Source organism: Sinocyclocheilus grahami, unplaced genomic scaffold (assembly GCF_001515645.1).
Source record: "Sinocyclocheilus grahami isolate Dianchi unplaced genomic scaffold, SAMN03320097.WGS_v1.1 scaffold103.1, whole genome shotgun sequence".
Classification (NCBI taxonomy): domain Eukaryota; kingdom Metazoa; phylum Chordata; class Actinopteri; order Cypriniformes; family Cyprinidae; genus Sinocyclocheilus; species Sinocyclocheilus grahami.
In genome coordinates this window covers 1,086,342-1,111,978 of record NW_015505282.1, presented here as the reverse complement: position 1 = coordinate 1,111,978, position 25,637 = coordinate 1,086,342, and the positions used below count along the sequence as shown (strand labels likewise).

General features: G+C 37.7%; 3 protein-coding genes across 4 annotated transcripts in view; 1 reads left to right on the top strand and 2 right to left on the bottom strand.

Annotated features, from left to right (window-relative positions):
• Positions 1-8,281, bottom strand: part of LOC107588441 (TNF receptor-associated factor 5-like) — a 15,149-nt gene extending 6,868 nt beyond the window's left edge. The window contains exons 1-10 of the mRNA XM_016276535.1: positions 8,248-8,281; positions 5,890-6,110; positions 5,727-5,784; positions 5,530-5,631; positions 5,270-5,434; positions 5,110-5,187; positions 3,282-3,356; positions 3,032-3,124; positions 2,774-2,893; positions 455-623 (exon numbers count right to left, since the gene is read on the bottom strand). Coding sequence (XP_016132021.1) covers positions 455-623; positions 2,774-2,893; positions 3,032-3,124; positions 3,282-3,356; positions 5,110-5,187; positions 5,270-5,434; positions 5,530-5,631; positions 5,727-5,784; positions 5,890-6,101 — 1,072 coding nt within the window. The 5' untranslated portion in view covers positions 6,102-6,110; positions 8,248-8,281. The remainder of the gene's footprint in view (positions 1-454; positions 624-2,773; positions 2,894-3,031; positions 3,125-3,281; positions 3,357-5,109; positions 5,188-5,269; positions 5,435-5,529; positions 5,632-5,726; positions 5,785-5,889; positions 6,111-8,247) is intronic.
• A 2,561-nt stretch (positions 8,282-10,842) lies between these two features.
• On the bottom strand, positions 10,843-21,332 carry rcor3 (REST corepressor 3). 2 transcript variants are annotated; one of them, XM_016276532.1, is made up of 12 exons: positions 20,309-20,542; positions 20,151-20,207; positions 19,434-19,511; positions 19,270-19,322; positions 19,027-19,188; positions 16,391-16,515; positions 16,220-16,298; positions 14,919-15,137; positions 13,110-13,187; positions 12,959-13,016; positions 12,633-12,874; positions 10,843-11,441 (listed from the first exon to the last, which is right to left on the bottom strand). In XM_016276532.1, exons 1-12 carry the CDS (start codon positions 20,460-20,462, stop codon positions 11,088-11,090), a joined length of 1,659 nt encoding a protein of 552 aa, XP_016132018.1. In that variant the 5' UTR covers positions 20,463-20,542; the 3' UTR covers positions 10,843-11,087. The 2 variants fall into 2 exon arrangements, with proteins under 2 accessions (XP_016132018.1, XP_016132020.1); XM_016276534.1 differs by lacking the exons at positions 20,151-20,207; positions 20,309-20,542 and adding an exon at positions 21,280-21,332.
• Positions 21,333-23,152: 1,820 nt separating this feature from the next.
• Positions 23,153-25,637, top strand: part of elavl2 (ELAV like neuron-specific RNA binding protein 2) — a 29,754-nt gene continuing 27,269 nt past the window's right edge. The window contains exon 1 of the mRNA XM_016276561.1: positions 23,153-23,405. The gene's annotated coding sequence lies outside the window, so the exon portion shown is untranslated. The remainder of the gene's footprint in view (positions 23,406-25,637) is intronic.

Genomic DNA, 25,637 nt, shown 5'->3' with positions numbered 1-25,637 from the left:
ACCTCCCCCTGTATAGATCTGCTACGGGGTGATTCATGTATGCTATATGGGGGTTATTCATGTATGTTATATGTGCAGCAGCAATATTTCTTACATGCTCACAGCAGCATGTGCGGATGTATTGGCAGTAGCATGTCTCGGTACTTACTCTGCCGCAGGAGCAACGTAGCAGATCTATTCCACCAAGACCAAATACATTAACATTGTCATGTACATTACCATGCCAATCCCTCCGAGAGTTGTCATGACAGAAATATTGTGATTTTATAAGTAAATATATTGTCACATATTTTTCAATATATGACAGCGGCAATTCCGTATGTATTATTCAATATATTGTAATATATTTACACAATATATTATTCTGTATAGTTTCTAATATACCGTTATGTCATTTTATGTTGATCATTCATATATTAGGAAATATGTTTTCTTTGCATCAGACTTGACTTACCCAGGTGTTCCCTGAGGCTTTCTGTGACGGCCACCTGCTGTCTGAGGGAGTCCAGCGATGCCCGAAGGCTCGGGAGCTCTTCGCTCAGTTCAGAGCCCAGAACGCCCCGCAGATCCCTCAGTTCATGCTGAACGCTGCAGATCCGCACTCGCTGCTCCTCCACAGACCTCTGCCACACATACACAGAGCATACAGCATACAGCCAACTCTGATGTACATACAAACTGTTGTATAACAAGAACTCTGCATATCCATGTATTTGGCAAATAGATAAATAAAAATGCATAAATATGCACTCAATTGAGGCAGATAATTTTTTTTCACCCAATAAGAAGACATCACACAATCTACGATGGAATTCCTCAATGCACATGTGGCACTGCCTGGACAGATCATTTGATTGGATAACCGGACTAACTAGTGGACCAATCTCTGTGCACACCATCTTAAATGTTGTTTTAATCATTGCTTGAGCCAAAGTCTGTCATCAAAATGATTCCTTGAAGAACGGTCTCACACGATTGCATTCACAAATATCAGGCATCCAAATGCAACATTGTTTGTTATTGTGTTTCGCAAGTAATATATTATGTAGGAAAAAGAGCTACGGTGACTTCCCTGGTTGCAGCAACTTACATTTTATTATTGATATTTTGTACCAGTTTCCCAGGAAGTGACGTTTTTTTGGTCTCTTGAACACATGAGATGAAAATAGCGCTTTATTCGCAAATGTTTTATGCAGTATTCCAGTTTTTATACGCTATGATTCTATAATGACCACATAAATAATTGCAATAACACATTATTATACAACTAGATAAAAAAGTTAATCAAGACAAACTTTAGGTTGGCTTGAGAAAGCCTAGCCTGAAAGTTTAAAGCAGTTGTAAAAAAAAAGCCTGAAGTTTGAACATTTAGGTAGATTAGATAGATGTTGATAACATGTTTCTAGCATGATTAGCATGTTTTTAACATGATTAGCCAGTTACTAGCATATTGCTGGCATGATTAGCATGTTACTAGCATGTTATTAGCTTGACTAGCAAGTGACTAACATGTTGCTAGCATGCTGTTAGCATGTTTCTAGCCTGATTAGCATGTTAATAGCATGTTGCTAGCATGTTTCTAGCATGATTAACTTGTCGCTAGGATAGATAAGATAGACAGATAGCTTGAATGAGTTTGAATTGATTAGAAATAGTACATAGAAGGGAAGCTTGATTGAGTCTAATGGGCTTCAGTTTGTTTACATTTGAATTTTGAATTAGCCAGTTACTAGCATATTGCTGGCATGATTAGCATGTTACTAGCATGTTATTAGCTTGACTAGCAAGTGACTAACATGTTGCTAGCATGCTGTTAGCATGTTTCTAGCCTGATTAGCATGTTAATAGCATGTTGCTAGCATGTTTCTAGCATGATTAACTTGTCGCTAGGATAGATAAGATAGATAGATAGATAGATAGATAGATAGCTTGAATGAGTTTGAATGGATTAGAAATAGTACATAGAAGGGAAGCGTGATTGAGTCTAATGGGCTTCAGTTTGTTTACATTTGAATTTTGAAAGTTGGGGTTTGAATAGTCTTGGCTCATTTGAACATTCCGTCAATGTAAGTCTATGGGATTTTTATGATTTTTTTTCTTTTTTTTGAAAACCATAAGTCGGATCAGTCTGAAAAGATAAGGCACACTAAGTCAGATCAGTCTGAAGAGCTGGGCTGGGTTTGGTGGTTCTAGCTTGAAAGCTCTAGGAGGAGTAGAGTTCAGAAATTTAGTCTAAGAAGAAGAAGAATAAAAAGCTTAAGTAGCTGATCAGTAGGTTGGCTTTCTCAAGTCAACCTAATGAAGGTACATTTGAATTTTGAAAGTTGGGGTTTGAATAGTCTTGGCTCATTTGAACATTCCGTCAATGTAAGTCTATGGGATTTTTATGATTTTTTTCTTTTTTTTTTGAAAACCATAAGTCGGATCAGTCTGAAAAGATAAGGCACACTAAGTCAGATCAGTCTGAAGAGCTGGGCTGGGTTTGGTGGTTCTAGCTTGAAAGCTCTAGGAGGAGTAGAGTTCAGAAATTTAGTCTAAGAAGAATAATAATAAAAAGCTTAAGTAGCTGATCAGTAGGTTGGCTTTCTCAAGTCAACCTAATGAATGGTGAGGATTCTCTGAATAACAAAAATAATTTACATTAGAGTGAAAATTGTTGCTGCTATAGGTTCAGAAACAAGTCGACTGTTCCTTGAACTTGGTATTGTGAAGGATTATGAGAATTTGAGAAGACGTTGTTTTTTTGTTTGTATTTAACACAGGGTTTCTTTACCTGTAAGGTAGTAAGAGTGCTGTCACACAGGGTGATGTCCCGGTCCAGATTACTGACCACGAGACTTTTGTCCTTCAGCGCCCCCTGCTGGACTAACATATCCTGCTGCAGCTGCTCCACCTACAATCAGAACCATTTGTATGTTACAACATTTGTATTTAAGCAATAGTAAGCGTAGCACTTAATGGGATGTACTTATTATAACATTGTTTTATGAACCATGATTTTACACTGACATTTACACAGCTTGTTCCATACCTGTTTCTCAAGTTTGGTGTTGCTTTCCAGAACAAGCCGAACATGGGAACTGAACTCTGTGTTTTCATGAACTCGCACTTTCCCTCTTTTACCCTGGAAGAAAGACAGAGTTCAAAGGCCAAGATCTGAAAACGTGTCACAGCTCCAGACAAACGGCAACATTTATTGAACTGCATTCACATTGAACAGGACAGCATTAATAAAAAGACACTTTCACTTGCTTTAGTGTTAGATTATAATGTTCCCTTACTCTGAAAGTGCAGCCGTAGTTTTTATAGATGCAGTCAGTCTCCACTTCGAGACACTCGTCAGCATGAGCTTGCAGCTGTAACGAGGATCGACAAGCAAATTAAAATACCTGACTATTCATGGAGCCCCTAAGCGGGAATGTTGATGGAAAAATATGAGATGGGAGGGAAAATTACATTTTAATGCTCGCAAAACGTTTACCTGAACATTTCATTAGCTCACAAATCATTTGCGTTGTTTCCAAACTTTGAAAGTGATGGAGATAATATGAATATGAGGTGGGAGGAAAAATTGTATTTTAGTGCTTCTGCAAGCAAAATGCAACATTGTTTGGAGGAATGCAATAGTTTTTGAAACTATTTAAAAAAAACACTTTAAAACACAATTTTTCAAAGACCACTTAAGGGCTCCCATAGCTTTAAAATGGGTGAAACTAAAATTATAATTCAATTCTTCTGTGCTCGCCTGCAAAACTTTGCATTCTCTCGCAAAACTAGTGTTTCCCAAAAAACTTTGTTTACTTGAAAGAAGAAAAATCCATTTAAATGCCTCCTGTGTTCTCTCTGAAAACTTTTGCGTTTCCCTGAGAAATTTTGTGTTTGCTCGCAAAAGTTTTGTAATGGAAAAACTATATTTTGCATGTGCAAGTGAACACAACGTTTCAGTGGGGAATGCAAAGTACTGTATCTTAAGGAAACCAAACACAATACTTCCGCGAGGGAGCATAAATGTTTTGCAAAAGAATGCAACGTTTCTTATCGGAACACAACACTGATTCTGAGTAAATGTGAAAGCATTAAAGGTGACACATCATGAAAATCTGACTTTTCCAGGTTTTAAGTGCTATAATCGGGTCCCCGGTGCATCTACCAACCAAGGAAACGTGAAAAAGATTAACCCAGTAACTTTCTTTTGGGAAGCCTTTTTCTGCAAGCGTCTGACAAAACGAACGCGGCTGATTTCGCTCCCTTGGTGACGTGACAAAGGGATCTCATTATAATATTACTGCCCCTTAATCTGTAAATGTAATACACCCACAGCGCCGTCATTGTGTTTTAGCAAGCGACAGCAGTGCGCCAGCTCTAATGCCATGGCGAAAGTTTGAGCAAAACATGCTAACTGTTCTGTGTTTGGCTGCACAGACGAGCACAGAACACTGTTTACAGTCCCAGCCTCAGAGGAGACAACAGAGCAGTGCATTTACTGATTTATTTACTGAATATTGCTGCTGCCACACAGATCTAAAATAAACATGCGATTTATTTCCCAGCTGTTTACCTTCACAGACATAACCCATTGTTTTTGTAACTCGTGTGTTTTTAACAAACTTATGTGTGAATGAGAACTTAGTTTAGTACTCACATGCTGTGACAGCTGCTTTCTGTGCGTGTGCTTCGGATGTGTGCGCTCAGAAAACCGTATATCAGAAGTTTAAACTAATATTGTTTAAAACACATGATTTCAGCGCGATAAACATGATAATCAGAACCAAAATAGATGTTTTTAGCAGGTCCGAGCTGTAAAGGCGCAGCTCTATTCTGGAAAAGGGGGCGGGGAGCAGCAGCTCATTTGCATTTAAAGACATGGCCCGAAAAACAGCGTGTTTCTGCTTCCACTCAAAATAGGCATTTTCAAAATGATATAATAAATGATCTGTGGAGTATTTTGAATTTCCCGTCTCATAATTCTTCCATCTTCGTGTCTCCTTAGGTGCTCCATATTAATCTAGAGAGAGCCATTTGCTGCAAGGCAGGACAATGTGCACTAGATGCATATTCATTAGAATACAGCATTCTAAAAGCAGAGTAAAGTATCTGACTGTGCCACACCTTGTGTCTTTTGATCATCTGAAGACACTTGTTGGGACACGGGATTTCCATGTCCAGGCATGAATTCTTCTGATGGACCTGTCATAGTTCAGAGGCAAGATTAGAAACAAGCACACCTCAGATGACTGCATGCAGTATTGAGAGAGGGAAGCGTTCTGACCAGCAGCTGAGACGCGGGGAACGACTGTCTGCAGTGATAGCAGGACTCCAGTCGGAAGGAGCAGACGTTCCTCTGATGGTCCAGTAGGTTTTTACGTAACACAGTGTCATTGCACCCTACATTTGAACAACCAATTCGCTCATACTGGCATGCTTTTAGATGATCCTGAGAAAGAGAGGTATTGTATTGTTACTCTCAGCTCCGGATGATGGACACAGACACGCAATTTCCAGCATATTAGGTCACGTTTTGGCTTTTACCTGAAGGTCGCATAGGGTAACCCTCTGTGTGCAGTCTGGGGCGTTGGTGCAGTAGATCTCCAAGTTTAGCAGTTCCCGTTTACAGCAGTTGTCTTGAAAAATCTGCAAGCATTGGAATTGCTATTCAGTGAAATATAATGCATTTATGAAATATATTTTTCTCACAATATTTTAAAGACCTATTATAATATTCTCACCTCTTCTGGTTTTATAGGAATGTTGTCTAAGGGACATTTCGAACTTCCCCCATTTTCACTGAAAAGAGGAAGGTTTACACAATGTCAAATCATTTTAGATGCATGTTGTGCACTGTTTATCTTTGCTGATATGCAACAACTTCGGCAAATGAGTTTTTCTTACAGGTAAGCCCTTACGCATCGAGCGCAGAAGATGTGCCCGCAGCCCGTCTGGTGAGGGTTCAGGACGATCCCGCCGCAGGACGGGCAAACGAACTGCTGCTCTAAGCGCAACACGAAGCGCAGCGTGCGATTGGTCAGAATGGCTTCCAGCTCCCATGACTTCATGAGCTCAGAGTCCTGCCGGGACATGCACTCGTTCTCCTCTGCGGCCATGGAAACCTGCTGAAATCACAGTGACACAGCGACAGATATGTAAACTGCATTGACAAATGCAATTCTGTTTCATGCTCCTCTTTTGTTTTTAGCATCACTGAAGTTGATCTACTTATCCAAATCCTCTAATAACACCTGGAACAAATACTACAAAGAAGCAATAACGGGCTATTTTTTAGATTTACATTTATATAAGTCTTGTTGTGCTGTGCTCCAAGTTCAACATATGTGACCCTGGAGCACAAAAGCAGTCATAAGTAGCAATAGCCAACAGTACATTGTATGGTTTTTCTTTTATGCCAAAAATCATTAGGATATTAAGTAAAGATCATGCTCCATGAAGATATTTTGTACATTTCCTACTGTAAATATATCAAAACTTAATTTTTGATTAGTAATATGCATTGCTTAGAACTTCATTTGGACAACTTTAAAGATGATTTTCTCAATATCTTGATTTTTTTTGCACCCTCAGATTCCAGATTTTCAAATAGTTGCATCTCAGCCAAATATTGTCCTATCCTAACAAACCACACATCAATGGAAAGCTTATCTATTCAGCTTCTCTTGACTGGTTTTGTGGTCCTGGGTCACATATTTACTTGCATTCCCAATTTCAAATATTGTATTAAGTTATAATACAAATAACTGGGTATCAGAAAGTTAACAAAATACACAAACACACACGTTTTCAGTTTTATTCAAAAATTATGCTTACACTCTAAAAAATGCTGGGTTGTTTCAACCCAATGTTGGGTCAAATATGCTCCTGGCGATCGACTATCCTGCAAAGTTCAGCTCCAACCCTAATCAAACACACCTGAAGCAACTAATTAAGGTCTTCAGGATCACTTAAAAATTAAAGGCAGGTGTGTTTGATTAGAGTTGGAGCTAAACTTTGCAGGACAGTCGATCGCCAGGAGCAGGGTTGGGCACCCCTGGTGTATAGTAATATCTAATATAATATTAAATTAATATTATATTATAATAATTGTCGATTTAAAAGTTTAAATTAAATTAAGATGGAGTGAATTTTGAATAGTTTGGATGGCAGCTTTCATAAAGTTTCTTCATTGTTTCCTTATTCAAAATGTTTCAAACCAAACATGTTTTCTCAGGAAAATTGTTTTAATTGGTAATCAATTTAGTGTCTCCTTCCTTGTTCTCAAAATGAAGCTCCATCCTGTTAGTCTTTTATAACATCACATGAACTAAAGCCAGTTCCTTTTCCTATTGAACTCCTACAGCAGTCATTTTTGATGATTTTTATAATCATACATTTTTTTGTATCCTTTTTTGTGGTTTTGGAATTATCAACCATTCCACCCTGTCTGATAAAATTACAAACAAAAAAGTAGAAAAAAAAGCAGTAGAAAAATATTTTTATTTCCATCCTGTTCATTTTCTTGTAAGCAATTAAGCAAGTAACCATTATGCAAGCAATACAATTATAAAAATAATTAAAAGGTTGAAGCATCTGAGCTTGACACGGGCATATTTCCAAAAGTCAGGTAAACCTATTTTTTTTATAGGAAGACTTCCTTTTACTTTTAGATCAAATAAATCTTATGTTCAGTTAATAAATGCTCTATGCGATCTAAAATGAATTCATTTCAATAACCTGTAAGTTAACTTGGAACATAGTTATGAGGGGTTACAAGGCTGACAGATACAGTTCAATTTGACTTTCAGTTTTGTAAAACTACAAAGCCATACAAGGTGTAGAAATGCGAGTAAATATCACATTTTTAACATCTTCCCTACCCATATACACAGCAAAATAGAATAAAGTGAGAATAAAGGAGACTTCAATTTATCACCGCATAGTTAAAAAACGATTATGACCAAATTATAGTAACAGAATCGACGCATTAATCTACTTTTGTTACTGATGCAGTTTTTAAAGCACACTGCGGGCTGTTCCTGTGTGAGAGAGAGAGATTGCAAGCATATGGGGAATCCCCAGTGCAACAACATGGCACTGTGAATCTAAACTCGACTCAAGCAGCTTACTATTACACCCCTTTATAAACACAGCCAGCGGCTCACTTAACCATCTAGTCCACATTGAAAACATTTACTTTCGCTTTACACTATTAGCTATATAAATCGCAGTATTTATTTCAAAATGCACGGGTTTACTTACCTGGGGGCTGATGGTGTTAATAGCTCATTTTGAGTAATGTGAAGTTCAGTGGATGCGAGTCAATCCTGATATATATATATTTGACAGCGACGCGTCTCGGAATGACCAATCCTACTACGGCGACGGCCTTGGCTCATGAATATTAACGAGGGACCGTCACAGAACAGTTACAACGCAACGAGCTAATGAATATTCATAAAGGAAGCCTTGGCTACAGTAGGTTTAGTACTTTCTTGAACGGAAAGTGCACTGCAGGAAGTTTCTGTAAACGAGTAAGAGAAACTACATTAAATATTCCATAAATAACTGAGATAGACTTGAATGCATCTTGCAACTAAAATAGGAACAAACACTCCAGTGTGTAGAAATGCTAAATGAAATGAAAATGAAATTAGAGTCTTGTGTTCAAACGTGTTTTAATGTTTCCATATGACACTTCACATATGAACATGCTTTAGGCACAAATTTAGAGAAGAGACTTTATTATTTTACATATAATGCCACCACACTCTGAGCTGCCTACAACCCTTCTTTAAAAAAATGCAAGTAGTTTACATAAAAAATAACTTAATATCGTCAAAAATTGTTGTGTATTGTTTGAGACATTAAGCACTTTTCAATACGCAGCCAATCTGCATACAGTAGAAACAGCACTTTTTCTGCTGAAATAAGCATTAAAATTATTACACATACATAAAAATCTAGTTAAGACTTCAAAGGAACTACCAAGAAAACGAGATAAATCATGGTTAAGTTTGTACACAAGTGAAACGTGTTTACACAGTGACTGTCTGCATGCACAGGAATATTCCAGCATTAATCAAATATATGATCGGTCATATTCTGGTTATGTAATTGTCGAGCAGACTACCATAACCAGATTAACATCTCAGTTTCTAAAGATACGAATGAGACAGTGTAGGTCTTGCAAAGTCCTTAAAAACACTGCAACTGAATATCTGCACACCCAAACAAAAGTAATTCTGGATTATACAGCTGTGAGAAGTCAATCTATTCATGAAAATAAATAAATAAAAATTTGGAGCAAAACTACTTTAATTAAATTAATGTTCTACAAAAAAGAAATGTCATCTAGTGATATTACTCAAGAACGTAAATTTATATTAATAAGATCAATGAAAAATTAGTTGCTTTAATTACTAAAACAAAGGGCAAGGCATTCACCATTATTTCCAGAAGAGAATAAAGGGGAAAGAATGTACATTAGTTTATTCCGATAATGCTCATTTCATGTATACAGTAATATTCAGAGCTGTGGATTATGTAAACATCTTTCAGAATAAAGGTTTAACCAGAATATAGACCTAAATTGGAAAACGAGGTGCATGTAAGCATGATCTGATTAACTGAAGAAGGGTAACGCTACATGCATATTCTGATTAAACAGCACACCTAATGAAACAGCTCAGGTCAACAGCTTAATGTCTGGTTGGAAAGGGTTTACACTTTTCTGCAAGTCAAACAGGTTTATAAACAAACCCGATTAAATTCTAATTAACAGATGAGGTTGAAAATAAGTGTTTTATACTCAAAAGGGACTGAAGTTGTTTTTGGTATCCATGACCCCCCCAAAGGATATGACAGTAGGAATTTTCTATGATTTTCATTAGCAATTAAGTATGAGATTATATTTTCTTGTTAAGAGCACTTTGATGGCAAGAGAATTTGGACAGGTGATTTTCTGTCAGTCTGTAGCACCAAATATTAAAATATGAAACACATAAAACGACACAACACAGTAATCAACCACAGACACAAATGAACAACAAAATAACAAGCAAAACCCTTTTAAAGAGGTCTGCCGTTACATCATAGATACTAAGGAACAACAAGAAAAAGTGCTGAGATAGAACACAATATTTTAAAGACCTGAAACGATAATTCACCCGAGAATGAAAATTACCCGGTGATTTAATCACCCTCAGGGCATCCTAGGTGTATATGGCTGCCTTTTTTAGACGAATACAATAAGAGTTATATAAAAAAATGTCCTGCTTCTTCCAAGTTTTATAATGGTAGTGAATGGGTGTCGAGATTTTGAAGCCCAATAAAGTGCATCCATCCATCATAAAAAGAGCTTCACACATCAGGTTAATAAAGGTCTTCTGAAGCGAATCGATGGATTTGTGTAAGAAAAAAAAATATTTAGAACTTTATAAACCGTAACCTTAACTGTCGTACGCACGTTCATGAGAGAGAAGTGACGAACGCAGAAGTGCAGAAGAGAGAGCAAAACAAAACACCAGTCATGAATTACAAGCACAAAACGAGGTTTTGTAAAGAAAAATGTCAAGAGGATTTCGAGATAAACCAAGAGGAGACTGGGTTTTCCTTTGCTGTAAACAAAACTTGGTTTTTGTTTTTCTTACACAAATGCATCGGTTCGCTTCAGAAGACCTTTACTAACCTGACGGAGCTGCGTGAAGCTCTTTTTATGATGGATGAACGCACTTTATAGGGCTTCAAAATCTCAACAGCCATTCACTGCCATTATAAATCCTGGAAGAGCCAGGACATTCTTTAAATATAACTCCGATTGTACTCATCTGAAAGAAGACAGTCATATACACCTGGGATGGCTTGAGGGTGAGTAAATCATGGGGTGATTTTCATTTCTGGGTGAACAATCAATCGCTTTAAAAGTACAATGCTACAACATAATTACAAAATCAAAAATAAAATAAAAAATCAGTTCAAATAAATAGAAAGTTACGTAACTAATATATACACAGTTTAAAACGATCATTCTTTTCCTAGTATTCACAACGAGAACTGCTAACTAATTACCTTCATCAGCAATGTCACAAATATGAAACACATCAGTGTAGAGAGGAGGAGGGCGTCTCGGACTGGATGCCCACCAGAGAGGGCGGCTGCTGGCCCGGCGCGGCTGAAGCCATGCAGGGAGCAGGCGCTGTGGGGCGGGGGTTGAGGCGCGGAGGGAGGGGGTTGGAGGGCCGGATGAGCGGCGGTGGCTGGTTCAGGGCAGGACGGGGCTGAAGGAAGCGAGCTTGCTGCTGCAGAGGCGGAGGCTGGCGGTGTAGCGCTGGAGTGGCAGGAAGAGATGGGCGCAGAAGAGGTGGAGGCTGGTTGAGAGAGCTGGAGCTGCTGGCTGCTGTTAGAGACGCTGATGTGGCTACAGGAGACGGACCCGAGGCTGGGGTCACCTGACCCTGATTAAGAAAGAAAGGTGAAGACAACTTAACACTGGTTTCATGTTTTACTACTTTATGAGAGGCAAAGCTAGGTGTTTAAAAGTGGAAGGGAAGAGATTCAGAAATCCGACGGAAGTTTTTTTTTCTCCATTCTGTCACCGATGGAGTTTTGGTGCCTCTGGCTTGCTGGGTGGGGACACTTAATTCCCAGCGATATCGCTGACTTGATTGCACAGATACTATTTAATCTGAACTGAGATGGACGATGGCATCACTGAATCAATGATGAACTGCCTTTAACTGAAAATTGAGTTATTACTATTATCATTTTGCATTACTGATACACTATTTTCCTATTTGATACTGTAAAGTGCTTTGACACAATCTGTATTGTTAAAAGCGCTATATAAATAAAGGTGACTTGACTGATAGTTTTTAAGGGAAATACCATATTTTTACAATGTACTAAAAGACCTTATACTTTTTTACAAAATAGTTAGTATAATTGCATAAACGTCCACACTTAGGATATTGTACACGTGTCTTCATTAAACATTTCACATTAAGCACAAAAGAAAAGCTTTTACATTAATACTATTCAAGATGAACTCGCTGGACTGAAGCCACTTAGGTTTACTTGATCATCCATAAATTTTTCCAGAGAAATCATGTTGAAATGCATTAAATATGATACAACAGGCTTTTGAGAAACATCCATTTGTTGTCTCATCGTCATGTCTCATCGTCATTGTATTGCATTGCATTAAGTGTTTTGTCCCCCACAATAAAAACGACACAGCTTCGATCATAAAACTAATCATTAAGTATGATCTTACTAAGGCATTATTGGGAGATCTAGAGTGACAACTGATATTTGTATCAATGTATGACTTTTTTAAAATTTCATTATCAACTGGTATTTGACAACACTAGCCCAAAGTTGACTTCAGTTGTTACACTAGCGAATGCGTACAGTGCACGTGATGCGAATTTCGTCATCAGAAAAGTATGCATGTACTGCACACACACCACCCGATTTTTGTAACCCGAGTACTTTGTACACGCAAGGTCGCACACGCACATTGAAATAGTTTTGCACTACACAGTTGTTCCACAAGGTGGCAGCACTGGCCCCGGCCGTTGTTTCACAGTATAAAATTAAACTAGAGACGGACTTCATATGAGAGGCTTCACAGTTTTAACCCTTACCTCTTCCTCTTCTTCATCTGTGCTCTTTCCTGAGGAGATGTTGCTGTTCTTTCCATCCTCACCAGAGCTGGCACCGTCTCCGTTGGGAGTGTGCGTTCCCTGCTCCGCCTCCCATTCCTGAAGCACCTCGTCCAAGTTAAAGCGACGCCGATAGTTCACAAAGAAATTCTTCACCTGCCCCACCGTTTTATTCCCAATCACATCAGCAATAGCCTGGAAGTCCTTCCCATATTTTCGTACCCCTAGTTAAATGAGGCAAAAGATGTTGTGAGTGAAATTTGGTATAATAACAGGAACGAAGCTGATGCCATTAACCATTTACTTACCTTGTACTGCCAAAAGCTGCTCATCTGTTGTCCAGCGGGCATTAATTTTTTGGGTGCACTGGAACAAAACGTGACATTTAGCAAAATGACGATATGCAAACAATTCAGATTAAAGTGCATATGAGAACAAGTGCAAGCAGAAATTAGTCACCTCAGGCAGTCTGAGTTCATCAATTCCATCTTCAATCTTCTGTTTAAGTCCGCTGTTTAACTGCTTGGCATTCTGAACCTAGAAAACCAGGTAAACTTGTGAGGAAGAAAGAACGTTAAGAATAGGGATGCTCATTTCGGTTATTTCTCCTAACCGACAACTGGCGCTTGTTAACCGATTACTAACCGTTAAGATTATTTTAATTCAGAATTGAATTAAATTAGAAAGGATAAGTGTCTGTGACCCGTTAAAAATACCAAAATTTGTTTTTCAGGGATTTCAGCAAACAACAGAACATGAGGATTCACTTACTCACACCACATGCAGCGCTTCTGCGATAATAAAACCTTGGCTATATATAATGAATAAATAGGCCTACACAATATATTTTTACTTAATAAATATACAAAATGAAAGAAAAAAAAAGCTGTGCAACAAGCAGGCTAGTATGCACAGTTTCGGTTTATTTTTGTGCTACACGAAAGGAAACCAAGACGGCAGAAAGCGGCATCCTATTTTTCCTTATTTTACAGAAGCACAAAGATTAGTTTTTATTGGTAATGCACACAAATAAAAGCAAACCTTTTACAGTTTTGATTATCTGTATGGCTAGGAGTAGTTGTTTCCATTGTTAGAAGGAAAAAATTTAAGTGATTGCGCCCTCACACAGTTAAGCATTGCTTACTTGACAATGCAGCCTGTTCATTATCATAATAAAATACAGTCAGCCAAACAACACATTGCTCAATTTAAATAATCTGTGCCTTTAAACATTATCACCGTCCCGCCGTGATGTTATGCCAAATACAATTTGATTTATATGGATGTTTGAACGTGAGTGAAGTACCAAACCAGGTTTACAAAAAGAATATTTTGGCATTCAAATACACCACGAATACAGAAACATTTGGATTGGTGTTGAATGAGAGACCCAACATTGGTTTCAGTTTGGCTTTAGCCTAAATGAATTATTTTTGGCTTGTCTAGCTTCTTATATTTTCCATTCTTGTTCTTTTCTGAATACTATTAAATTGAAAGGATTTGTTGTGGAGTGAAGGGAACTAAAAATAGCCTAGCCTAGCTATGTTTATAATGCTTATAAAAATTTTGCGTCCGCATTAGGCCTATTTCTGTCCTTGATTCTGATTGGCTGAGCCACGTTCGAAGCTGTTGTAAATTACACTACAAACATACACCTTTGTTTACGTCAAGGCAACCACTTTGTTGGAACCACAACTGTTTCTGAGGAACTACATTGTTTGGTGGAAGAATACCATTTTTATTAATATCATTACACTTTATTTGCTCTGTTTTATTTTGTGAAACCTTACTACGTATATGGAATAACCGTTTTATAAAAGCAATAAGCCCCATGAAGCTGTGGTTTACAGTGAATTTATAACAGCTAAGGGGGTTTTAGAACAACGGACAACGCCCCTTAGCTGTTATAAATTCGCTGTAAACCTTCTTGGGGCTTACTGCTTTATTATACACGACTTCTCTCAAAAACACAATTTTATTTTATACACGTAGCGTATTTTAACCATGCAGCAAACGTTTTAAAATATTTGATAAATTACTGAGAAAAAAAAGAAAGAAAAATAAAAAATAAATTACTTTTTAAACCATTTAACACTGTATTAATCGGACAATTCAATTAACGGTAAACCAGTTAAAATGAGCATCCCTAATTAAGAACATTAAATAATTATCTTCAAAGGCTTAGACTGACATTAATTAATTCCAAAAGAATAATTTATTATCCCCAAGATTTGTATTTTTTAACCTCTTGGAGATTCCTGGCTGTACCTGTCGTTTCAGGGACACCAGCTCCATGTCGAGCTGCCGCAGGACAGAGCTTGCGGCGCTGGAACTGCAGGAGACGGCCACCACGTCCTCCTGTGTGAGGTACATGCCTTTGGGAGGGCGGCACTTGGACCGCTGGCTGTGGTGACGGTGCTGCAGTGTCTGGTGCTCTCTCCGTCCCAGTGCAATTTTGGAGCTCAGCATCTGAGGCTCTGCATGACTCTGTCAGGGGAAAAACAAATCACTGCATTGAGACGCTGAAAAAAGATGAAATGTAAAGGAATCAATAGACACCTTTAAAGGTGACATATCATGAAAATCTGACTTTTCCAGGTTTTAAGTGCTATAATCGGGTCCCCGGTGCATCTACCAACCAAGGAAACGTGAAAAAGATTAACCCAGTAACTTTGTTTTGGGAAGCCTTTTTCTGCAAGCGTCTGAGAAAACGGGCGCGTCTGATTTCGCTCCCTTGGTGACGTGACAAAGGGATCTCATTATAATATTACCGCCCCTTAATCTATAAATGTAATACACCCACAGCGCCGTCATTGTGTTTTCGCAAGCGACAGCAGTGCACCAGCTCTAATGCCATGGCGAAAGTTTGAGCAAAACATGCTAACTGTTCTGTGTTTGTCTGCACAGACGAGCACAGAACACTGTTTACAGTCCCAGCCTCAGAGGAGACAACAGAGCAGTGCATTTACTGATTTATTTAGGCTACTGTATATTGCTGCTGCCACACAGATCTAAAATAAACATGCGATTTATTTCCCAGCTGTTTACCTTCACAGACATAACCCACTGTTTTTGTAACTCGTGTGAATTTTTAACATAAACTTGTGTGAATGAGAGCTTAGTTTAGTACTCACATGCTGTGACAGCTGCTTTCTGTACGTGTGCTTCGGATGTGTGCGCTCAGAAAACTGTATATCAGAAGTTTAAACTCATATGGTTTAAAACGCATGATTTCAGCGCGATAAAGATGATAATCAGAACCAAAACAGATGTTTTTAGCAGGTCCGAGCTGTAATGGTGCAGCTCTATTCTGGAAAAGGGGGCGGGGAGCAGCAGCTCATTTGCATTTAAAGACACGGCCCGAAAAACAGCATGTTTCTGCTTCCACTCAAAATAGGCATTTTCAAAATGATATAATACATGATTTGTGAAGTATTTTGAGCTGAAACTTCACAGACACATTCTGGGGACACCAGAGACTTATATTACATATTGTAAAAAGGGGCATTTGTCTCCTTTAACACACTTCTGAATATTTGAGATTTGTATTTATTACGAAATCACATTACCTCCTTCTTCGCCTCTTTTGTAGGGTCATAGTCACTGTCGTTGGCCTCAATGGGGTTGGCTTCTTCCATCTCTTCCTCACTATTATGTCAAAAGCAAAAGTAAAAAGACCAGAAACACTAAAAACTTGAATCAACTCATAAATGAGCTCAAAGGTCAAATGGATAAGTGACCTTTCATCTTGATTACTCCGGTTTGCCAGCTTTCGTGCTTGTCGGTCCATCAGACTCGTCCGGGATCGCGTTTTTTTCCACGAATAGTAGTACTTCACAAGACTGGATATGGATTTGTCCGGCAACTACAATCAATTATCAAATTCAAGAATTAGAGTGTAGGGTATAAAATATAAAATTGTAATTAATGATGGTTGTGAAATATCAGTGACTCCAACAGGGTACATCTCACAAAAATAGATTTATACCAAAATAAAACAACATTAGTAAAAAAAAAAATAAAAAAATAAAAAAAAAAGGGCCATTTTTTTTTAGCAATAAAACGCTTTTGAAAGGAATCAGGGCTGCAAACATTTATTCAAAAACACAGTAAAAACTGTAAGTTAATACTGTTAAATATAACAATTTAAATAACTGTTTTGTAGTTAAATATTTGAAAACTGTAATTTATTTCTGTGATGCATCGCTGAATTTTCAGCATCATTGCGCCAGTCTTCAGTGTCACATGATCTTCAGAAATCACTCTAATATACTGCTCAGTCATAAATTATTATTGGTGCTCAGTTGTTAATGTGTTGCACAGTATAATGTAATATCTTATTGTGTAAAACAGCTTTTGTAGCTTAATACTTTTGTGGAAACCATGATGCAGTTTTTTAGGATTCTTCAATGAATAGAAAGCAGAAACTGCAAAAGAGTAATGTTCAAAAGTACAGCATTTATTTGAAAGAAAAATCTTTTGCACACCAGCATATTAGAGTGATTTCTACATAGGGATGTAACGATTAACCGCGAGCCGGTTAAAAATCGATTCAAATATGTGACGGTTCAAATCGGTTGAGATGCTAAACAAATCGCCATTCATTTAGGTGTAGGAGTTTATATGAATATATGTCTGAGGGGAACTTACTGTCTTTAGAAAAGTTTAGATGGTATTTTTTCTTTTCATCTTGTCTCTGTATAATGCATATTAAAGTTCATAAGTGCAGCGCTGCTTTGATTACAGCGGAAACCAGGAAAGGGTTTAAGCGCCACCTGCAGGCAGAGAGTGAATCTGCGTCTCATTCAGCTCGTCTGCTGTTTCGGTTTCATGCAGATATTTTTATGTATAGTTTCACAAAACTGAGATCAAACCTTTCTGTTCTTGCTTCAAATTTCGAGATTATACAATCTAATTTAGATTAAAAACTGCTCATGTTGCATATATGTATTGTTTGGATCATGATTAAAATGCAGTGGTTGCCTCTAATTTTAAATGGAAAGAGCACAGACAAAGCCTTAGTTCGTTTATATGAAAATATTTATTTTATTGTGTTACTTATTTATTTGATTTGGGGCTTATTTTAAAATTTCAATTTAGTTTTGTTATTTACATTTACATTATGTTTTGTCATTTAGCAGACGCTTTTGTCCAAAGCAACTTACAAATGAGGACAAGCAATCAAAACCTAGATAAAAAGAGCAATAATATGCAAGTGCTATATTAGTATATTATTATAGTGTTATAGTTCAATTTGAAATATATATATATAAAAATCTCATTTTGTAAAAAAAAAGTGAATCGAATCGTGAGTTGAGTGAATCGTTACATCCCTATTTCTACAGGATCATGTGACACTGAAGACTGGAGTGAAGGTGCAGTCACGCTACACTTTTCGTTCCTTTGACCTCCATTCATACGCATGCGAATGCAGGAGAGCGGAAATGCAAGTTCAAGGGAAGATTCACATTTCACAAGTTTAAGCTCGGGGAAATCTGCCCTGCAAATTCATAACGTGTGAAACAGTGTGACCAATAGATCAACACGTCCCTCGCAGCGGAATTAAAACATGCATTTAAAACTGCAGTGGATAGATTGTGTTTTTACATTTTGTCTAGTGTGACCGTAGGTTAAAAACGCTCAAAATTCAGCTTTGCATCACACAAATAAATGTAACTAATAAGTTAAGTTATTTTAAGTTGTAAAAATATATTTGACAGTATTATGATTTTTACATCACAGAATCTCATAAATAAGCTACATTTTAAAATATATTGAAAAGGACAACAAGTCTTTTTAATTGTAATATATAAAAAATTTTTTTTACGTTAATTCTAATTAAATAAATTCAGCCTAGGTGAGCATAAGACAATTCTTACATTAACATTAAAAAACGCAATGTTAATTAAAAAAATTAAAATGAATTATTCTGAACTTTTGTCCAGTATTGTATGCAAGTGCACTTTAATCTCACATTGCAATAACAATAATTAAGCACACGATCTTGATGCAAAAACTTTATTCTAGTGGTAAGGTTTTTATGGATCATGGCAGTATTTATTGTACTGTCTTTTCATTTAAATTAGCATAAATTAAAAAGTAAACGCATTAAAGTAACTTACTGTTAATACAGTTACTGTATTACAATAACAAGAACATAATGAAAATTATTTAACACACATAAAATATATAATAATAATTCTGCATTATGGTTATGCGAAATTGTAGGTAAATGCATTGCCATAAAGTATTATTTCTCATTTCTCTTTCTGGTTTTGGGATTAAATGTGACCTAGACACATTTATAACGAGATAAAGCCTCTTAGTTTGAAGACATGTCACTGTTAGCTCAGTAATACAAGCAGTGACGACTCACCATCTGCTGGATCCGATGGAAGCTCTTCCCATGAAAGCTGAACGCTTGTTCAAACAACACCTTGTCCTCCACTGTCCACTCATCGGGGAAGGGGGTGAAGTTCGGCAGATCAGCAAGGGACTTCTCGATGTTGTGTTTATGCCAGAAGAGCATGCCGAGAGCCTGTGGAGCACAGAGGACAGCCATACATTAATGAACATGGACAACAAAGAGAGCTTTGAGGACTGTGTGCTCCTAACTCACCTGCTCAACATTGTAGCCATGCTTTTCTTTTGCAATCGCAATGTACTCATCCACTGAAAACAAAAAAAAAATCATAATACACACACGTACACAATAATGCATCATGTTGTCACAATGAAAAATGAAATGCCCCCCCCCCCCAAAAAAAAGTTGCAAATACTTACATTTAGAGTCAAGTATTGTGTGATGTGGAGACCAAACCAACATGCCACCGTGGTCTTTATCGCTGTATTTTGTGGAGCCTACAACATTGCAACAGAAAAAGTATGCAATAAACGTGTCCAAAAACACTTGTAATGTTAGACTTTTTAAGATTTCACTGTTAATTTGTTAAGAGTTCAAATTTTTGTATTACCAATATTAATTAAAATTGTTTAGTGTTGCAGTTATTGGAGGGTTAACTCGCATTCCGGTCACAATTTTGTGTCTTATTCACAAAATTCACAAGTTAAATAGTAATTTAAAGGCATTTTCACTTCAGTCCTGAATAGCACACAAAACTGCTATTTTATCGCCTTAGGAAAATTTTACAATTTTACACGTTATTAAACGTTTCCCGTTTAAATAGCTGATTTATGAACTAACAAGATTAAAATAAAGATTAAACTGACTCATATGTCAAAGTTACTGGATATATTAGCTGAGGAGTGGCTAAGAGAGAAAGCTAACATCCTCTCACAAAAAGCTTTTCATGAGTACGTAATCATACACTAACATTAAAAACAGATTTAAAATACCAACATGGTCCATTCGACACCCCAAATCCTTGCATACAAGTTTAAAATATTGATTTATACGCAGATCGTTCGGCGCGATAGCTGTACCGAGGCTACCACAGTCAGTCAGGTTCTCAAGAGGCGGAATGCAGTGCTTTTCCCTACCTGGATCAAACTCAGGAATATTTGCTTGATAATCAGACCCCACACGCATGCCCACATCTGAAAAAACAAGAATAATGTGTGATGTTTCGAGTTTGTTAAGCGATTTGTTTTTCAGTAAAGTACATAAACAACCTCCGCAGGGGTGTTCGAGGCTATACCGTGCTCGTCGTCGCTGCCGCTCTCGTCCGAAAAATGTCCGTTCGAGGCGTTCGACGGGCTTTTCGTCCCATTCGAGCGACCTTTGCCCAGATATTCCGACCCTTTGTCCATCATTCCCGGCATAGTGGCGACACGCTTGATAATTCTGAGCATTAATGAAATATGTCAACACTACAGCACTCGTTCTCCGTCCAGTGGCTCTGCGCAGCTGCGCCGCTGTGCACTCCGGTATCCCTCCGCTGCATCGCTCTCGAGTTCCCTTAGCTTCACCGTCTGTCTCTCCATCGCTAACATCTGTTGTGTGTTTTCGTCAAATGTTCAATGTAAATGAGCAGGTTTGCGTGATTTTGTTCTTCGTTTAACGATCAACGCATGTGTCCGGATCTAGTTTTCCTCGCGGAAGTAATTGTTACGCACGTAAACAAAGGAGAAACGCGGCTCTTGTGTGCGCCACGGTCTTCTTTTCACGCATGTTTTCATTTGTTCCTTTCACAGTGTGTCAAAATAGGTCTCTTTTGTGCATTACATTTACCAGAAAAGGGTTATCTCGTAATAAATATTAGCTATGTTTAATGATTCGCAAATTTATGCTGAGTAGCTATTCATAAACGCTTCTTTTAGTCATCTAGAATTGATTTTTTTTTAAATCCAAGTCTTCATGATTTACACGTTACACTTAACGTGAACCTGACATAAGAGTGTTTATATTTATAATTACACAAGGATCTAGTTCTTCCTTTGGTTTTAATAAACGTAGATAATCAGAAGAGTATTGTTTCGCACACTGTGACATTCATGATTTGCTGAAATCAGTGGTATGTGGTAGACTATTGACATGAATAGGCAAAATCTCTTGTCTGGTTTAGTACACTAGCCTATAGAAATAATTAAAAACGGATTTGTTTTTAAAAAAGTTTATGGGTTAAAAGCAATTTTATGACAATTAAAAGGTACACATAATATGCACTACCTGGCATATCTCTGAAAATCATCATATTCATCAGTTTTTCAACTCATCTCCTGCCTTCAAGTGGAAAATATTGCAGATTGATAAGGCATGGTGTGGCTGATGTTGAACACGTGTTAGTAAATTATACACAAAACAGCTGAAAACAATCACTGGAGATGTATGAGTCTCAAATAATTAACAAAAAATACTTGAAACTTAAAATAAACAACAAACAAACAAACAAAAAAAAAAGTAATTCCACATGTAACATTAAAGCGCCTTTGGGAAAAAAATAGGAAATTGTTCACTTCTTTCTTGTTGAAAAGCTACTACGAAGTTGCTTTAAACCACATCAGACCTTATTTCACTCAGAAATGTAATACAGCTAATATATATAAAGTAGATAACAGATTTTCTATTCTGTGAATAAGTGGCTGTGACTGAATGAGATTGAGAGGTGAAAGCCGAAAGATGTGCCCTCTGGTGTCTAAAAGCAAGTAGACACAATCCCCTCAGAGTCAAACTTTGGCAGAATCTTTTGCCAGAGGTACTTGACATGTGCAAAGCTCATGGAAAGAAATAACAGGAATTTAGGCTATATGCAAAGACACAGACACAGCTTGGAAAAGAAGGGGTTTGAGACTTGATCTGAGGTAAGTGATACCGAACCGCAAGCACTTCTTTAAAACGTACTTACAGTCTGTGATTCAGAACAGCCGGCATTGTAGTCTACTCTCCCAGGATCAGGAAACAGTCCTCCATAAAATGTGCTGCACACATCTGAATATTTGGGCTGAAGTGTTCTGGAACAGTGTTGTAAATACAACTTAACCACTGATTTCTAGTCGTGTCCATTTTTGGAAAGCCAAACAAAGTAGTTTCGCTTTCACAACAAAACAGCGTCTTCACGACATGGCAGCTGCAGCAACAAAACTACAGCGAGAATAAAAGTTACGCCTTCTTTCTTTGCGTGAACATTTGGGCGGCGTTATGCAAATCTTCCCACATCGTGAGGTAGATATGTTGGGGCGTGTTAGAACGAGCCGTTTTAGGTTCTTTAGGTTGACTCTTAACTTTTATAAAGAATATCTCTTTGGATTTGAGACTTTAGTCTTTGCAACTTTACAGATCTTCTTTATGCACAATCAGCTTGTAACACTCCAAAGAGAAAGGAAAACTTGAAATCGCATCATATGACCCCTTTAACTCCATGCGCCTCTGATTGGTCACTGCATTTATAAACTCAACAGAAATCTGTGTGATTGGTTATAAACTTAAACGCTGCAAACAAGGCCTAAAAAGAAACCTGATGCAACGTGAGCAAATCTATTTTAAATGCAATTACCGCAATCTCTCAGTCCTGACATGTTTTTAATTCATTTCACTTTAATCGTAACTGTAACAGATCTAGCTTAATTTTTCAAGGGCATTTTTTGGTTTCCTTATCTTGAATTTGGGGGGCATTATTGTTCATTTGGGGGGCATTTTTGCCCCAAGCCCCATTAATGTCCTACCCTGATAGAAAAGTGAATGAAGAAGCATGCTCATGAGAAACGGCGCGAGACCGCCTGGTGTAGTATGCAGTCACACAGTAGCTACTCTCAGCAGCACGCAGTGTGCAGCACGCGCTCATCACAGCTCGATCCGCAGCACCTGCGGCTGCTCAGCGGTCCGCTCCCTCGCGTGCCACCGGCCTCTTCTCACTGTTCGAGCGCGAGCGGCAGACTCGCCACGCAGCTCCGTGATTGGCTCAATCACGCGCCAGTTTACTTAGAGGCTCCGTTTCCCGCCATCGCCCCTCTTAACGCGTGAGCGCGCTTCAGCACACGGGCTAATTTATAAACCGAATTAAGGTAAGAAGACGCGTTATTTCACTCGTTTCTGTATTAAGCGGTTCTCAGATATGCCGTGTTCGTGTTGCTGTTGAGTGAGCGCGTGTTAGACTTTGTAAGAACATGTAATAATTAATGTTCCGGCAGGTAACTTAGTGTTCATAATGTTTACAGTGCCATTATTATATCTCTACACTTCGGGTTACCGGGTGAGCGCTGTTTCTGTGCGAAGAGAACTGTTTGCGAACTAATAACGTCGTAAAACCATCCGGTTTGTCCGTGTTCCGACCTACACTAGTCTACAGTTCGTTATGTGTACGTGAGTATGCTTCTGTTCACCTGACAGTGTTTTCTTGTAAGTTTTACTTGCTTACTGTAGAGTTTGGTTGGCGTTTACTGGAGTTTAGAGTTTGCACTGAAATGCGCGTCTTCCCTTGTTACGCTGATTCGCCAGTGACCTCTGACCTCGCAGGCCGCGAGTAGTTTGCAGACTAGACGATTTATTTTACTTTTTTATTTTTGTGTGCGTTGGTCACAGTCCACATGATTGAGATTTGGTAAACGTCCGTCTGCCTTTGTGTGTGTTTGCTCAAATAATCATTCAGTATCACCTTCTGGTTACCTGAGTTTTGTCGGTGTGGCTTTTTGTTATGCAGGTCAGTGTGTGTGTGTATTAATGTCAAGTTTAAATGATCTCTGCATAGACTGGAAGACCACTTAAGTTCACGTGTTGGGTTTAATTCTCCTCTGAATGCTTGCGTGAGTTAATGTGTGTGATATCTGTTGCATTCAGTGGTGTTCATGAGCTGCATGTTCTGCTCAGCAGTTCTGGAGGTGCAGCATTGGTGTGTTTGAGTGCTCACTGGAGGAAATAAGCCCGTTGTGTTCTAGGCTATGTGCACAAGTGGATCTGTTTTCCAGACCGTTTGACCGCCAGTGCCATCAATGCGTCTTTAATATACATATATATATGTGTATATGTATATATGTATATGTATATATGTATATGTATATGTATATATGTATATATGTATGTATATGTGTATATATATATATATGTATATGTGTGTGTATTAGTTGCCGTTAATTCGCCCTCCATCAACCGTGGTGTGACTTCATGTTTCAAGAGCTGAGCAAGTGTTTGTGCACTAAACGTGAGGACCCAGACACCCTTATCTGACCCACCTGTTGCTGGACAGGAGCCTCTGCTGATGAGCTGAATCAGGTGTGTTTGATTAGGGGAACAGCTAAGGCTGCGTTTACACTTATCACGTGAAGAGACACACGCATGTAGATGAGCTTTAATATATGCAACTTTTAAAATGACTGAACGATGTTTTCCTTCTGAGCTCTGTGTGAAACTATATATTAGGGCTGCCTCTAACGACTGTTTTTATTTCGATTAATCTATCGACTAATTTATCTATTAATCTAAACGATTAATTTCCCACAAAAAAATCAACAATTTTACTTAAGAATATTTTATTAAACTGTTTTATTAAACCAAATGAAATTACTATGACAAATCCTTTTTTTAAAAGTAAAGTGCAACAGAGTGCAAGAAGCAAGTGTCTATCTCACAGTCCTGTCACTGAAATCAGAGTTCAGTATTATAGTGTAAGAATGACAACATATCCACTTGTTCAAGTCTACTAATAATACAATTATAATCAAAAAACACTTTTTAAAGGAGTATTTGCTAGAAATGTTTACCAGAATTTATTCAGGGGAAAAATGTAAATGTGCAGTATTTCTGAAAAAAAAGACTTAAAAAAAATAAAATCAATTAATTGGAGATGCTTTCGATTATTAAAACTTAATGGAACCATTAAAATGGAATTCAGAAAATAATGGAAAACAGAATTTGGTAAAGATAAAACTGTAAAACTCAATTAATTAGACAGGCATTTTGATTCATACAATTTAATTTAACCATTAAAATGGAGTATAGAAAAATTAAAATGGAAAACTGAATTTGGAAATAAAAAGGATTTCATAGGGCCCTATAATAATTCTTTTTTTTTTGGTAGTAATAAAAATCTCTAGAATAGACATATGGCAGAAAAAAAATCCCGTGCCCAGGAATTTTTTTTTGCCATGCATTGGTCATAGAGCTCTTTGTGGCGTTGCCTCAGATGTTGAACCAGATTTGTTGCGCCAAGTTCACACGTACTCCGTCTGCAGTGCGTATACAGTAAGTGTATGCGGTGCAGAAGCAGCACGGACTCATTTTGTTTTCACACAGGACGCGTTTGCAGTCCACTCCTGATCCGCGGCTGTTTACCACAAACACAACATTTATCCATTATTTTGATTTCAAATCCAAACGTTGTTTCGGAAAATGCTTTTTCAGCATTGTGATTATCTTTTATCACAGTACAGTTGGGCTGTGCGATTTGGGGGAAAATATCATTGCGATTTTTTTTTTTATTTATTTATTTTTTGGACAGATAATGCGAGTGTGATTTGCGAAAATTTTTTATTTTTATTTTTTTTTTAAAATTTGCAAAGTCAAGCTTCAGCTCAATATTGCCAATAATGTGCAGC